Below are 13,160 nucleotides of genomic sequence, written 5' to 3' on the forward strand. Positions count from 1 at the left end.
GAGCCGCCCCGCCCCGCCCCGCTCCACCAGGTCGGGCCAGGCGGGCGCCGGGAGCTGGGAGCCGGGAGCCCAGAGTTCGGAACCTAGAGTTCGGAGCGGGCTAGGGAGCCGGCGTTGTCGCGGCGAGGAGGTGGGCGCGCTGGAGCAGGAGCGGGGCCGGAACTGGAGCCGAGGCGCAGGTGGCGCTGGGTGAGTGGTGGGGCGGCGGAGGTGCAGGAACTCCCGCCTCCCGCACATCCCCGCTCCTGAACGAACTTTCCGCTTCCAGGGAAGCTAGGGGTTGGGGTGAGGAGGGGGGTCCGCACTTGGTGGGGCCCCCGCGAAGAGTCCGAACAGGGAAGTGACACGAAAACGCACGCCGACGGGCCCCACACACGCGTGCACAGACCCACGCCCGCACTTGGGACACGCGAACACACATGCACTCGGAAAGGACGCGCCCAGTTGGCCACCCTTGCACTCCCAGGGACAGCGCCAGCCGGCCCGCGCGGACCCACAGCGGGCAGGGCACTCTGCGGTCGCGTGTTGGGTGCGGGAAAGGGGCAGCCCTGTGACTACCGACGGGGGCGGGCCGGGTGGGACGCACCCGGAGGTTCCTGCTTCCTGGCCTCCCGCAGGTGAAGACCAAGACGTAAACAGGCGCCGAGCACGTGACAGCTCCGCAGACCAGTGGCCTGTGCCCCCAACCCCACCACGGGGCGGAAATCCACCCTAGTCCGGGGCGCGTTTGCTTGGTCCCAGGCCGGACGGCGTTCCATTCTCCGCCTGGAGCGGGGTTATCCCTCTCCCGGGAACCGGAGCACAGCGCCCCCTGGAGCCGGGGCGGAGCAGGAGGGCCCGGCTGCTGGGCAGGGCTGGGGTTAACTCGGGCTCCTGGACGTCCTTCTCCCCAGCACATTCTTGGTGTCTGCATCCCTGAAGGTTTCGGAGACAGGCCCTTGATGGCAGTGGACAGCTGCCCCCGCCTGTTACCGCCAGCCCAGAGAGCAGCTGCCTGAGCGCCTGCGGGTCCCCTTCCTACCCTCACCTCCACTCCTTGCGGGAGTCGGAGTCTCCTCCCCCCAGAAAATGCATGAGTGTAAACGCTCCCTCAATACCAGAGTGGGCCTGCCCCCCTAGAAAAAGGAGGACGAGCCCCTCCCCCCAGGGAATGAGGGAGTGGGCAGTAGCCCGATGCCTCCTCCTCGCCCCACCCCCTACCCCTACACACACGCTGAGCCCAGCTGCCGCCTGAGCTGGGCAGGCTGCCAGAAAGAGGAGGAGGCTCTCGGTGCCCCAGGAGGCAGGGATCAGGGCAAGGCCAGAGGAGGGGGCTCTGCTGGGGAGAGGGGCTCAGTCTGTTCTTGTGAGGCTGAGGGTCTGGGGTGAGTCAGGGTGGCTGGGCTGTGTTTCCCTTTCCAGGGAAAAAGAAAGAAAAACAACCCTGTCCATGGAGCTAAAAATAGAGCTGAGAGCCGGCCAGGGCTGTGGCCTGGAAGGGGGGGGATGCTCCTTCCTGGGGCCCGGGCGAGCTCTGGCAGGCATTGGCCCTGCGGGGGAGGGGGTGGTTAGGGGAGAAAGGCTGTCTTTGCCCAGGGATGCAGGCATCAGCTGACCTGACCGGGTCACCGAGACCCCTAGGGGAAAGGCTGTGCGGTAGAATATTTGTGAAGCACGGCGTGTAAGAAGTTGTCTGTGTGAGTGACTGTGAATAGAGGCTGTCAATGCGTGAAAGATGGTTAGGAGACTAAGTGCACTTGAGACTGTGACTGGGTGCGAAGGACTGCGGATTGTTGTGGAAGCCTGTGCCCAACAGGCCTGTGACACCGTGTCTGTGTGTGAGTTGGACTGGAAGATTATGGAAAGAAGGAACGCGGACCCACGTGACGGCTGAGACTGCTTGTGGCTGCGTGGTGAGGCTGCATGTGGGAAAGGTCGTGTGGGTGTTAGGGAGACTGTATTGTGTGCGAGAAGGTGAGACTACTTGACCCTGAGGAAGTGGAATATTGTCTGCCGTGAGGCTGGTGTAGGTTTGGGCTGTAGGCTTGCACCGGTTCGCCCCAGTGATTGTTGGGGAGCCAGGGGCCGCTCCTCTCCGATAAATGACCTCTCTCTTAGCAAGTGATCCCGAGGGGAGGCTGGGGAGCACGCGGTCGCGCCAGAGGCCGGCCTGGGTTCGCGGGGAAAAGGGCACCGTGCCGGGGAGTGGGGCAGGGCCCGCGTGTGGGGGGCGGCTGGGTGTGTTCTCCGAGCCGGCCGCCAGGTGGCGTCGCCTCCGCGAAGCTCAGGTTGCCGCCTCCAACCCGCCGTGGGGCAGGCGCGGATCGAGCCTCGGCCTCCTACTCGGGCTAGGGCGCGGGGTCCCGGCACCGGAGAGTGGGGGACGGCCGGCCATCGGCCTCTCGCTTGGGACTCTGAGGCTGAGAGCGTGTCAGGGAAGCTTCGCCTGGAGAAGCGGAGGGGGAGGGGCGGCCGCCGCCGCGCCGTGGCCCTTTGTGCTGGAACAATGACCAGCTGCCTCTGGCCCCGGGGCCCCGGCTGGGGTTGAGGGTGACCACCGCCGCCGCCGCGTCGAGCCGAACCGAGCCCCCAGATACGCAGTCACAGGGCGTCGGAGGGAGGGCTCCCGACTGCCGCCGAGCAGCCCCTACGTGCGCCCCGGCGGATTCGCGTGACGCGGGTGCCTGCGCGTGTCCGCGCCCCGGGGCGGAGACGCCCCTCGGACCCTCCCCTGCGCGGTGCCGCCCACTCGCACCGGGCGGGGGCTGGCCGGGGCCGGGGGCGCCGCGGAGGCGGAGGCGGAGGCGGGGCTGGGCCGGGCAGCTCCGAGTGGCGGCGCGCGGGCCAGGGCCGGGGCCGGGGCCGGGGCCGGGGCCGGAGCCGGGGCCGGAGCCGGGGCCGGGCGGCGCGCCTGTGGAGCGCTGGGGGCGGCCTGGGGCTGAGCATGGAGCAGCGCGGCGGAGGTGAGGGGGGGCCGGGTCTGGGAGGCGGCCTGGGGAGCCCCCAACTTCTGCGCGGTGGAATCCAGCGGGGGGACGGCGTTCCCCAGTCGCCCCCACTTTCTGGAAGGGGGGCTGGACTCTGGAGAATGGGTCAGGGGCTCCTGGCTTCCCGCCGCAGAATGGGAACTCGTGATCGCAGACTTGACCCCGCTTGACTGGTCCTTGGAGTTTGGGTGGGAGGGAGACTTTCCCCAACTCTTCAGATCCGTCTCCGGCCCTGAACCAGCTCCAGCCCTCTGCTCTCCTCAGCCCACTAAAAGGGGGGTGCTCCTGGGTCAGAGTGATTGCTCAGGGAGTGCTGGGGAGAATGAGGGGTTCCCATCTCCCACAGCCACAAACGCATTTCTCAAAATGGAGCCTCCACTTGCCCCTCCTTCTCTTTCGGGCTCCAAGAGCGGGAGCCGGCCTGGCTGGGCCTGGCTTTCCAGACTCCTGGCTCTGGCTCCCTGGATGTGTGGCTCTCAGGGCCCGGCTCTGTGGCACTTTGGACTTATGGGCCCTCGGCTCCGTGGGGTTGGGGGGCCCTGGCTCACTGGGTCCCGCTGGCTGTCCCCTTGTCGGCCTGACCCTCGGGCCTCTCCGAGTCTTTGTCTCTTTGGGGTCCCTGTCTTTCTCTGAGCCTGTCTCCTTCCTTCAATTTTCACTTTCTCCGTGCTCGCTGAAGTGGGGAAATGCAACAGAGGTGCCAGCCCCCTTGGCCCCCTAAGAAGTCCCTTCCCCACTGTTCACTCCACACCCTGGAGTGGGCCCAGAGAGGGGAGGGGAGGGGGTTCTCTATCTGCTCTGCTGGGGGCTGGGGTGTGTGGGGTGGTCTGAGCCCCAGCCCTACAGACGGGCCTGTGGTCACTCCCTGCTCCTGGCCTACCCCTCCCCCAGCTCCCCGCAGCTCCTGCCCCAGCGTGGACACCTCTTCCTGGTTCGCAGTGTCTTTTGACTTGGGTGGGAAGGAGGGCGGTGGATTTAATGGAGGGCATGCGAGAAAGAAGGGGAACAGATCAGGCAAAGGAGTTAGATAATGTCCCACCTCTCCCCACACGCCGAAGAGAGAAGGAAACAGGCTCCCCCCACCAACGGGCCCTCAAGCCACCCAGGCTCCCACCATTCTCATACCTGCGTGCCCACGTTCACAGGCTCCCCTGCACACCCTGGTGCACTCACCTTCCTAGTCACACACAAACACAGGAGCTCACACATAAACTCATGAACTTACTGACAAGTCTGTCCAGGCACCGTCTCTCCCACACACCACAAATTCACTTGTTAGATCCGCATTTATAACTTTCACAGGCTTTCTAATGACCCCTGATCCACATACTCTTGTAAGATATACACATGTGAATTCACACATGAACTCATATGTATGTGAATGAACTGATATATCAAACATGCATAGACTCACATGATGTTTTCACACACATTTTCATACACACGTGTTCATTTTCATGCTCCTGTGCATGTAGTCACACAACAAATAACTAAATGCACACACTCCTACTCCCAGTGCAATTCTCTGTCCACTTCTTGGCCCCGCTCTGCATGATGACTTCAGCAGATGCCTAAGTCCTGGTCATCAGCGGCCTCGGGACTGGGACTAGGGAGGGGGTTCCGGGTGGAGGCTTGCAGCTGCTTCCAGGAAGGAGCAGAGCCTGGGGAGGTGGAGCCCTCTTGCCTGGGCTCTGTGGAAGTGAGGTTTTGGAGCAGCCTCCAGAGGTGAAGGCGGGGCATCTACCTTCCTCCCCTCAGGGTTAGTTTGGGGACCTTCTGAAGCTGTAGGGTTTCAGAGAGGTTGGCAGTGGGGCAGAGCCTGTGGAGGCTCCTTCAGGCCTTCAGGCCTCACCGATTGGGTGTGCAGAGGCTAGGAGTTGTCACGGAAACTGGTATGAGCCTGCACCCACCTCTGGGAGGCAGGAGACCCCAAAGGACACCTGTGGACTCCCTAAGAGCCGCGGGTTTCTTATTTAGCCAGATCGACAGAGAGGCAGTTTAGCCGCCTCTCTGTCTGAGAGAAACTGAGGCCCAGCAGAGGGAGGCAGGGCACTGCCTGGCCTTGGCTCTTTGTTCCCTAATTACCATCTGAGGTGCTGATTGCACCCCTGAGGTACCTCTGCCCAAACTGCCCTGTAATGAGGCCACCTGGCTGAGAGGACCAGGGACCTGTGCTTCAAGCTGGTAGAGAAGGCCCCTCCCTCACCTGAGTCCTGGCCTCTGTGGAGGATGCAGGATTGGGCTTGGGCCTGGGTCTTTGCTGCCAGGTGGCCCTGCGGTAATCATCCAGGCCTCCCATGCCTCTCAGCATCTCTGCTGAGTGAATTCACTCCTCAGCCCTGTTCAGACCAGCATTGGGCAGTGTGGTCTGGGGCCCAGGGGGAATTGAGATTCATTCCAGCGCTTGAAGGGGGAGTCTTGGTGGGGATCAGGGCTTGTTACTGATGTCAAGGAGGTGTTTGGTCAGGATCAGTGGGTCAGGAGGGGTCTCAAGGTGGAGGGACTCTGACGCCACTGCCCTGCTTACAGGTCGCCTGCGAGGCCGCTGGCCAGGCCTGAGCCTCTGCCACCATGGCCATTGTGCAGACTCTGCCAGTGCCACTGGAGCCTGCTCCTGAAGCTGCCACTGCCCCACAAGCTCCAGTCATGGGTAGTGTGAGCAGCCTTATCTCAGGCCGGCCCTGTCCCGGGGGGCCAGCTCCTCCCCGCCACCACGGCCCTCCTGGGCCCACCTTCTTCCGCCAGCAGGATGGCCTGCTACGGGGTGGCTATGAGGCACAGGAGCCGCTGTGCCCAGCTGTGCCCCCTAGGAAGGCTGTCCCTGTCACCAGCTTCACCTACATCAATGAGGACTTCCGGACAGAGTCACCCCCCAGCCCAAGCAGTGATGTTGAGGATGCCCAAGAGCAGCGGGCACACAATGCCCACCTCCGCGGCCCACCACCGAAGCTCATCCCTGTCTCCGGAAAGCTGGAGAAGGTGAGGACCGGCTCTTCCTTGTGGGCCTGGGTAGAACGGGAGTCCTCGCTTGGGAAACTGGAATTTAGAAGCTTATATAGAGGAAAGAGTGTGGGCTCCAGATTCACCAGACCTGGGTCCTAATCCCAGCTCTCTCTCATTCTGGATGTGTGACCTCAGGGAAGTCACTTAACCTGAGCCTCAGTTTCTAGAACTGACATGAAGGTCAAATAATGTATAGCATAGTGCCTAGCACGTAGCATGTATGCAGTAAGTGCTAGTTGCTTACGTTCTGGTTATTCTGCACCAGTTATACGTTTGACTTTGGGCAAGGCCTTTAACCTTGCTGAGCCTCCATTTCCTCATCTGTAATATGGGGATAGTGATCATATTTAGACAATGGAGATAAACCTTTCAAATTGCTTGACACAAAGCTGACACTGGTGGCCACCTCCACCAGTGGCCGCAATTGTTATGAATATATGGGCACTGGGGACCCAAGATGGGAGGGCAGGGAGTGTCATAAGGGCTCTGCAAGATTGGGCAGCTCATCTCCAGTGTCACATGGCACCTCATTTCAGAACATGGAGAAGATCCTGATCCGCCCAACAGCCTTCAAGCCAGTGCTGCCCAAACCTCGAGGGGCTCCGTCCCTGCCTAGCTTCATGGGTCCTCGGGCCACCGGGCTGTCTGGGAGCCAGGGCAGCCTGACGCAGCTGTTTGGGGGCCCTGCCTCCTCCTCCTCTTCTTCCTCCTCCTCTTCAGCTGCTGACAAACCCCTGGCATTTAGTGGCTGGGCCAGTGGCTGCCCATCAGGGACGCTATCCGACTCTGGCCGAAACTCACTGTCCAGCCTGCCCACCTACAGCACCGGAGGTGCCGAGCCAACCACCAGCTCCCCAGGCGGGCACCTGCCTTCCCATGGCTCTGGGCGAGGGGCACTGCCTGGGCCAGGCCGAGGGGTCCCTACTGGGCCCTCCCACTCAGACAGTGGCCGGTCCTCCTCCAGCAAGAGCACAGGCTCCCTGGGGGGCCGTGTGGCTGGGGGGCTTTTGGGCAGTGGTACTCGGGCCTCCCCTGACAGCAGCTCCTGTGGGGAGCGCTCACCACCACCCCCGCCTCCACCTCCTTCGGACGAGGCCCTGCTGCACTGTGTCCTGGAAGGAAAGCTCCGAGACCGGGAGGCAGAGCTTCAGCAGCTGCGGGACAGTCTGGACGAGAATGAGGCTACCATGTGCCAGGTGTGGTCAGAGGCAATGATGGGGAAGGGGCATGGCAGGACATCCCAAGGCCCTGGGATGCAAGCGGCATTTCCATTTTGGCAGGGAACGGGGGTTGGGTAGTTGTAGTTGTGACCCCCCTGCCCTCCCCACCAGTTGTCTGGTTTAATGCGTGGAGTAGCCAGGTGTGGTGGCTCACATCTGTAATCCCAGCACTTTGGGAGGCCGAGGTGGGCGGATTGCTTGAGCTCGGGAGTTTGAGACCAACCTGGGTAACATGGGGAAACCCCATTTCTACTAAAAATAAATTAGCTAAGTGTGGTGACATGTACCTGTAGTCCCAGCTACTTGGGAGGCTGAGGTGGGCGGATCACTTGAGCCCAGGAGGAGGAGGTTACATTCCACCATTGCACTCCAGCCTGGGCGACAGAGCAAGACTCTATCTCAAAACAAAAAACAAAACTTGTGGGGTGGAAAGGAGTCAGAGTGCATGGATTCAAACCTCCCACTGCCAAATACTAGTTTTTGGGCTTGAGCAAGTTGCTTAACTTTACTCAGCCTTTATTTATTCATCTATATTAGGGATATTTCTAGCTTCATGGGATTATTATGAGGATTAAATAAGGCAAAAGGTGTAAAGTGATTAGACTAATGCCTGGTACCTAGGAAGTGCTATATAAATGCTTGCCTTTTTTAAATTTTTTATTATTTTTTATTTTTAGTAGAGACAGAGTTTCCACCATGTTGGCCAAGCTGGTCGCGAACCCCTGGCCTCAAGTGATTCACCTGCCTCGGCCTCCCAAAGTGTTGGGATTACAGGCGTGAGCCACTGCACCCGGCCAAGTGCTTGCTTTTTTTATTTTCTGAGACAAGGTCTCATTCTGTCACCCAGGCTAGAGAGCAGTGGTGCAATTTCAGCTCCCTGTAGCCTCAACCCCCTGGGCTCAAGCAGTCCTCTCACCCCAGCCTCCCAAGTAGCTGAGACTACAGGCGCATGCCACCACACCAAGCTAATTTTTGTTGTTTGGAGAGGCAGGGTTTTGCTGTGTTGCCTAGGCTGGTCTCGAACTCCGGAGCTTAAGTGATCCACCCACCTCGCGTGAGCCACCGAGCCCGGTCTGCTTGCTCTTGTGTTTGTTTCTATGATCATCATAAAAGCAGTTAGTATTGTTGTTGCAATTACTATTGTTGTTTAATGGAATCCACCCTTCCTGAGCCCTCGGAAGTGGGCCGCCAGAGCAGACACTGAGTGGGGAGTTGGGAAAACTGCCCAGGAGCCAGGTCTCTCTTCTCGCCTGCAGGCATACGAGGAGCGGCAGCGGCACTGGCAGCGAGAGCGTGAGGCCCTGCGAGAGGACTGTGCGGCCCAGGCACAGCGGGCACAGCGGGCCCAACAGCTGCTGCAGCTGCAGGTGTTCCAGCTGCAGCAGGAGAAGCGGCAATTGCAGGACGACTTCGCACAGCTGCTGCAGGAGCGCGAACAGCTGGAGCGGCGCTGTGCCACCTTGGAGCGGGAGCAGCGGGAGCTCGGGCCGAGGCTTGAGGAGACCAAGTGGGAGGTGGGCCAGACCAGGAGGGGCAGGGAGCAGGGTCACACAGGGAGAAACCCTGGAAAAAGGGGCCCAGCCCCACCCTCCCTCAGCCTGCCACCCCCAGAGGTCCTCCCCTTCCTCACCTCCGTGAGATGAGGTTCCCCTCTGTCCCTTTCTGGGAGGGGGGTCTCCTTGTTGGCCTTGTCTAGTGGCACGTAGCCACGCTTCCAGCCAGTAGTAAGAATGTGGTGCTTGTGGTGTGGAGGCACTGTTCTAAGCATGTTACATGGAACAGATCATTTCATCCTTATAACAACACTGAGGGGGCTACCATTAGTCTCCCCATTTTAGAGATGAGTAAACTGAGGCCCATAAAGGCTGAAGCCCCAAATCTGAACCCAGGCAGTCTGGCTCCAATATCTGAGCTCTTAACTAAGTCACTGTAGTAGCTCTCCAGCAGGCACCTGGGCACTGCCCTCCATTGTCCCCACTCCTGCAGCACTTGCCAGGACCCAGTCCCCAGTCTCCAGGGCTTGGTGGTACTTGCAGTGTCTTGTGATGCTTTGAAGACACCAGCTTTGAAGCAAAAAGTTCTAGGTCTGCTTTCCACTTAAGCCACATCTTAACTGTATGACCTTGGACATGTCACTAGACTTGCTTTAGTGTCTCCATCTGTAAAATGGGGATAAAGATGGACTCTTCTCTCCCAAATGCCCAGCATGATGTGCAGGGCCTGTCCCCCCCAGGAGAACCTGTCTCACCATCCTTCCCCACTTCCTCCCACCCCCAGGTGTGCCAGAAATCAGGCGAGATCTCCCTGCTGAAGCAGCAGCTGAAAGAGTCTCAGGCAGAGCTGGTGCAGAAGGGCAGCGAGCTGGTGGCCCTGCGGGTGGCGCTGCGGGAGGCCCGTGCTACGCTGCGGGTCAGTGAGGGCCGTGCGCGGGGTCTACAGGAGGCCGCCCGAGCTCGGGAGCTGGAGCTGGAAGCCTGTTCCCAGGAGCTGCAGCGACACCGCCAGGAAGCTGAGCAGCTGCGGGAGAAAGCTGGGCAGTTGAATGCTGAGGCGGCCGGACTCCGGGAGCCCCCTGTGCCACCTGCCACCGCTGACCCATTCCTCCTGGCAGAGAGTGATGAGGCCAAAGTGCAGCGGGCAGCAGCCGGGGTTGGGGGCAGCTTGCGGGCCCAGGTGGAGCGGTTGCGGGTGGAGCTGCAGCGGGAGCGGCGGCGGGGTGAGGAGCAGCGGGACAGCTTTGAGGGGGAGCGGCTGGCCTGGCAGGCAGAGAAGGAGCAGGTGATCCGCTACCAGAAGCAGCTGCAGCACAACTACATCCAGATGTACCGGCGAAACCGGCAGCTAGAGCAGGAGCTGCAGCAGCTCAGCCTGGAGCTGGAGGCCCGGGAGCTCGCTGACCTGGGCCTGGCCGAGCAGGCCCCCTGCATCTGCCTGGAGGAGATCACTGCTACTGAGATCTAGGGCCCTCGGCAAGCAGCTCTGTAGGGAGCTCTGTCAGAGGGGCAGCAGCTGCAGATCCACTTAGGCCCCAGGGTCCACGGATGGCCCCAAAGGCTGAGGGCCCCAAAGCCACTTGTCTCCTAGGATCCAGGCCTCTGGGCTTCTGCCAAGAACTCAGGGTGGCCCTATGACTTGGAGGAGCAAGATCAGACCGCTCGAAGGTCCCCGTGTTCACTGTTACCCAGAGGCTCCTGTTACTACCCACTTCATTCCCCACCGCTGCCAGTGCCACTGCCAACCCTGTTCACAGGCGCTTCCAGCCCACTCCAGCCAGGGGAGCAGGGAAGAAGAAGGGGCTCCCTCCTCTTCACATTCCCCCCGACCCCAAAGCCAGAGAAAGCCAGATGGCACCAGCTGCTCCGGATGTGCCTGCCCACATTGGGGGACAGGGCCGGGCCTGGGCTCGGTTCCCAGGTTTGAGCTCTGCAGCCTCTCTCCTGGAGTGAGGGGGCTGAAGTCAGACCAAAGGAAGAACTCAGAAATGTCTTGTTTATTTGTGTTTGTGACCAAGCAGCCTCTCCCTTCACCCAGGTTTATGGCCTCGTTTTCACTTGTATATTTTTCACACTGTAAATTTCTTGTACAAACCCAAAGAAAAAATTAAAAAAAAATTTTTTTTGTTTAAAAATAATGTGAATGTGCTGGATAAAGAGTACAGGAACTTGTTTGACCCACACCCCCCCCCCCACCCACCCACCATTTGCTGGCTATTCTCCCCCTCATAGAGCTTTCTTGGGGAGAAAAGGTGATGGAGGAAGGACAAATCCAGTAGAATGTCTGAGGTCTTAGTGGACCCCAACGTGAAATGATCTCTCAGGATTTCAGGGACTAGAAAAGCCTTTCATCTGTTTCCTTGCACAGAATGCTGCTTGGGGTTGAGGAATGGATGCATTGACCCCTTCAGGGCCCTGTCTGAGAGTCTGTGTCCCTGGAGGCTTGGGCGACTCATAAGGGACAGCATGTGAGAAAGTGCACACCAATCCCAAGCTCCAGACCTTGGCTTTCTCACCCCCTTTCCTGGCTTGGGAGGTTGGGGAGCAGTGAGTGCAGGTGACACAGGCTGCCCACTAGCACCTTGTCCTTGGACACTAAGGCAGAGCCTTAATGACAGCTGAGGAGGGAAGAAAGTGGAAAGATGTGAGGCACCAGTGTGGCACTGGGAGGAGGCAGGGTGGGCAGGAGCTGGAGAGTCCTGAAGAAGTTGGTAGGAGAGGTCCTGGGGATAACAGGATGCTGGAGTCAGTGGGTGAATCTGAGGTTAGGGGGAGGGTCATGGGATGCGTGGGGAGGGTGCAGGCTTAGAATCAGGAGTCTGGAGGGCTGGGGAGGGGGCTGGGCTGGGAGTCGGCTGGAGGAGCCTGGCATCAGTGGGAGGAGTCTGGGGATTGGTGGGAGGTTCTGGGAGCCAGTGGGCAGGAACTGGAGCAGCATCAAGGGGTTGGTGGGCAGGCAAGTGGTCAGCAGGAAGGCCCCCATCAGTAAGGGCTGATGAGTCAGAGGGTGAGGGCCGTGGGCTGGGCCCGGGGACCCTGACCACAAGCTCCATGGGCTCCCGGGCCTTGTTTCGATAAGCCCGACGGATGGTGTCTACTGCACGCTGGTGGGTCACCTGCTCCAGATTCTCTCCGTCCACTGCCACAAGCTCGAAGCCAGCCTAGGATGGGGTGAGAGAGTCACATGCCTCCCTCCTCATGTCACCCTGCATCAGCCCCCAACCTGAAGGCAGCATCTTCTCACCTCCACCCATGAGGACACTCCTCCCCCATCTGGGTGGAGGGGATGGACAATGAGACTTTTGTGCCTGCAGTTGTTGGGGGCAGGGTGGGGCACAGACAAGGGCTCTTTGTCCCTTGGGGCTCAGGCTCAGGCTAGCATGAGGGGACAGAGTTTTCCCTGGGCCTGCTCATCCTGCTCACCTGAACCCCCTCACCCCAAGCCTCCTCCCACAACCTGGGCTAAACATGTCTGGCTGGAAGCTGAGCATAGCCAGCCCCACCTCCTGCCTGGTTTCAGCTGTGCGCTGAGAGCGTGGGCCAGGGCATGCTTCACCCACCTGCAGGGCCCCACTGAGGAAAGCGGCCCCCCCAGGGAAGATCTTCTCTATCTTCACCATGGGCTGCACCTTGGACTCAATGCCCCCAGAAATGCTGATACCTAGTGACAGAAACACCGTGTGAGAGTGCAGCCGGACCCCAAAATGCAAGCTCCCTGGAGAAACCTAGAATCCCATCCCCAAATCCAAGGCCCCAATTTCTCCCACATCCCTACATTCTGTTACTACTCAAATCTCAACTCATTCCAAAATCCTCCAGATCCCAGCCCCTCAAATCTAGACCCCACCCAACTGCACCCCAATACCCCAAATTCCCTTTTATTTATTTATTTTTTGAGACAGAGTCTTTTTTTTTTTTTTGAGACGGAGTTTCACTCTTGTTGCCCAGGCTGGAGTGCAATGGCACGATCTCGGCTCACCGCAACCTCCGCCTCCCGGGTTCAGCCGATTCTCCTGCCTCACCCTCCCTAGTAGCTGGGATTACAGGCATGTGCCAACATGTCAGGCTAATTCTGTATTTTTAGTAGAGACAGGGTTTCTCCATGTTGGTCAGGCTGGTCTTGAACTCCTGACCTCAGGTGATCCGCCCTCCTCGGCCTCCTGAAGTGCTGGGATTACAGGCGTGAGCCACCGCGCCCGGCCGAGACAGAGTCTTACTCTGTCACCCAGGCTGGAGTGCAGTGGCGCAACCTCAGTTGGGCTCACGGCAACCTCTGCCTCCTGGGTTCAAGTGATTCTCCTGCTCAGCTTTCTGAGTAGCTGGGATTACAGGCGCCCACCACCACACACGGCTAATTCTTTTGTATTTTTAGTGGAAACGGGGTTTCGCCATGTAGCCCAGGCTAGTCTTGACCTCCTGACCTCAAGTGATCCGCCTGCCTCAGCCTCCCAAAGTGCTGGGATTACAGGTGTGAGCCT

General features: G+C 59.9%; 2 protein-coding genes across 20 annotated transcripts in view; one reads left to right on the forward strand and one right to left on the reverse strand.

Moving 5' to 3' along the window:
* Positions 1–10,817, forward strand: LZTS2 (leucine zipper tumor suppressor 2). Of its 15 annotated transcripts, none has more exons than XM_003825478.5 (5): positions 1–189; positions 5,496–5,945; positions 6,506–7,165; positions 8,446–8,703; positions 9,467–10,817. In XM_003825478.5, the coding sequence occupies exons 2-5, from the start codon at positions 5,538–5,540 to the stop codon at positions 10,148–10,150; spliced, it is 2,010 nt and encodes a 669-aa protein (XP_003825526.2). In that variant the 5' UTR covers positions 1–189; positions 5,496–5,537; the 3' UTR covers positions 10,151–10,817. The 15 variants fall into 15 exon arrangements, with proteins under 15 accessions (XP_003825526.2, XP_054949266.1, XP_008949064.2 ...); XM_008950816.6 differs by lacking the exon at positions 1–189 and adding an exon at positions 1,198–1,364; XM_063607517.1 differs by lacking the exon at positions 1–189 and adding an exon at positions 1,524–1,660.
* Positions 10,604–13,160, reverse strand: part of PDZD7 (PDZ domain containing 7) — a 23,602-nt gene continuing 21,045 nt past the window's right edge. For all 5 annotated transcript variants that reach the window (XM_034931311.3, XM_034931307.3, XM_034931310.3 and 2 more), the window contains 2 exons: positions 12,243–12,343; positions 10,604–11,843 (listed from right to left, as the gene is read on the reverse strand). In XM_034931311.3, the coding sequence (XP_034787202.2) occupies positions 11,460–11,843; positions 12,243–12,343 (485 nt within the window). In that variant the 3' untranslated portion in view covers positions 10,604–11,459. The remainder of the gene's footprint in view (positions 11,844–12,242; positions 12,344–13,160) is intronic.

Source organism: Pan paniscus, chromosome 8 (genome assembly GCF_029289425.2).
Source record: "Pan paniscus chromosome 8, NHGRI_mPanPan1-v2.0_pri, whole genome shotgun sequence".
Lineage (NCBI taxonomy): Eukaryota > Metazoa > Chordata > Mammalia > Primates > Hominidae > Pan > Pan paniscus.

Coding starts and splice junctions, on each gene's coding strand:
- LZTS2 (XM_003825478.5), top strand. CDS start 5,538: ATGGCCATTGTGCAGACTCTGCCAGTGCCACTGGAGCCTGCTCCTGAA. Junction 7,166..8,445: donor ATGAGGCTACCATGTGCCAG/GTGTGGTCAGAG, acceptor TCTCGCCTGCAG/GCATACGAGGAGCGGCAGCG. Junction 8,704..9,466: donor TTGAGGAGACCAAGTGGGAG/GTGGGCCAGACC, acceptor TCCCACCCCCAG/GTGTGCCAGAAATCAGGCGA.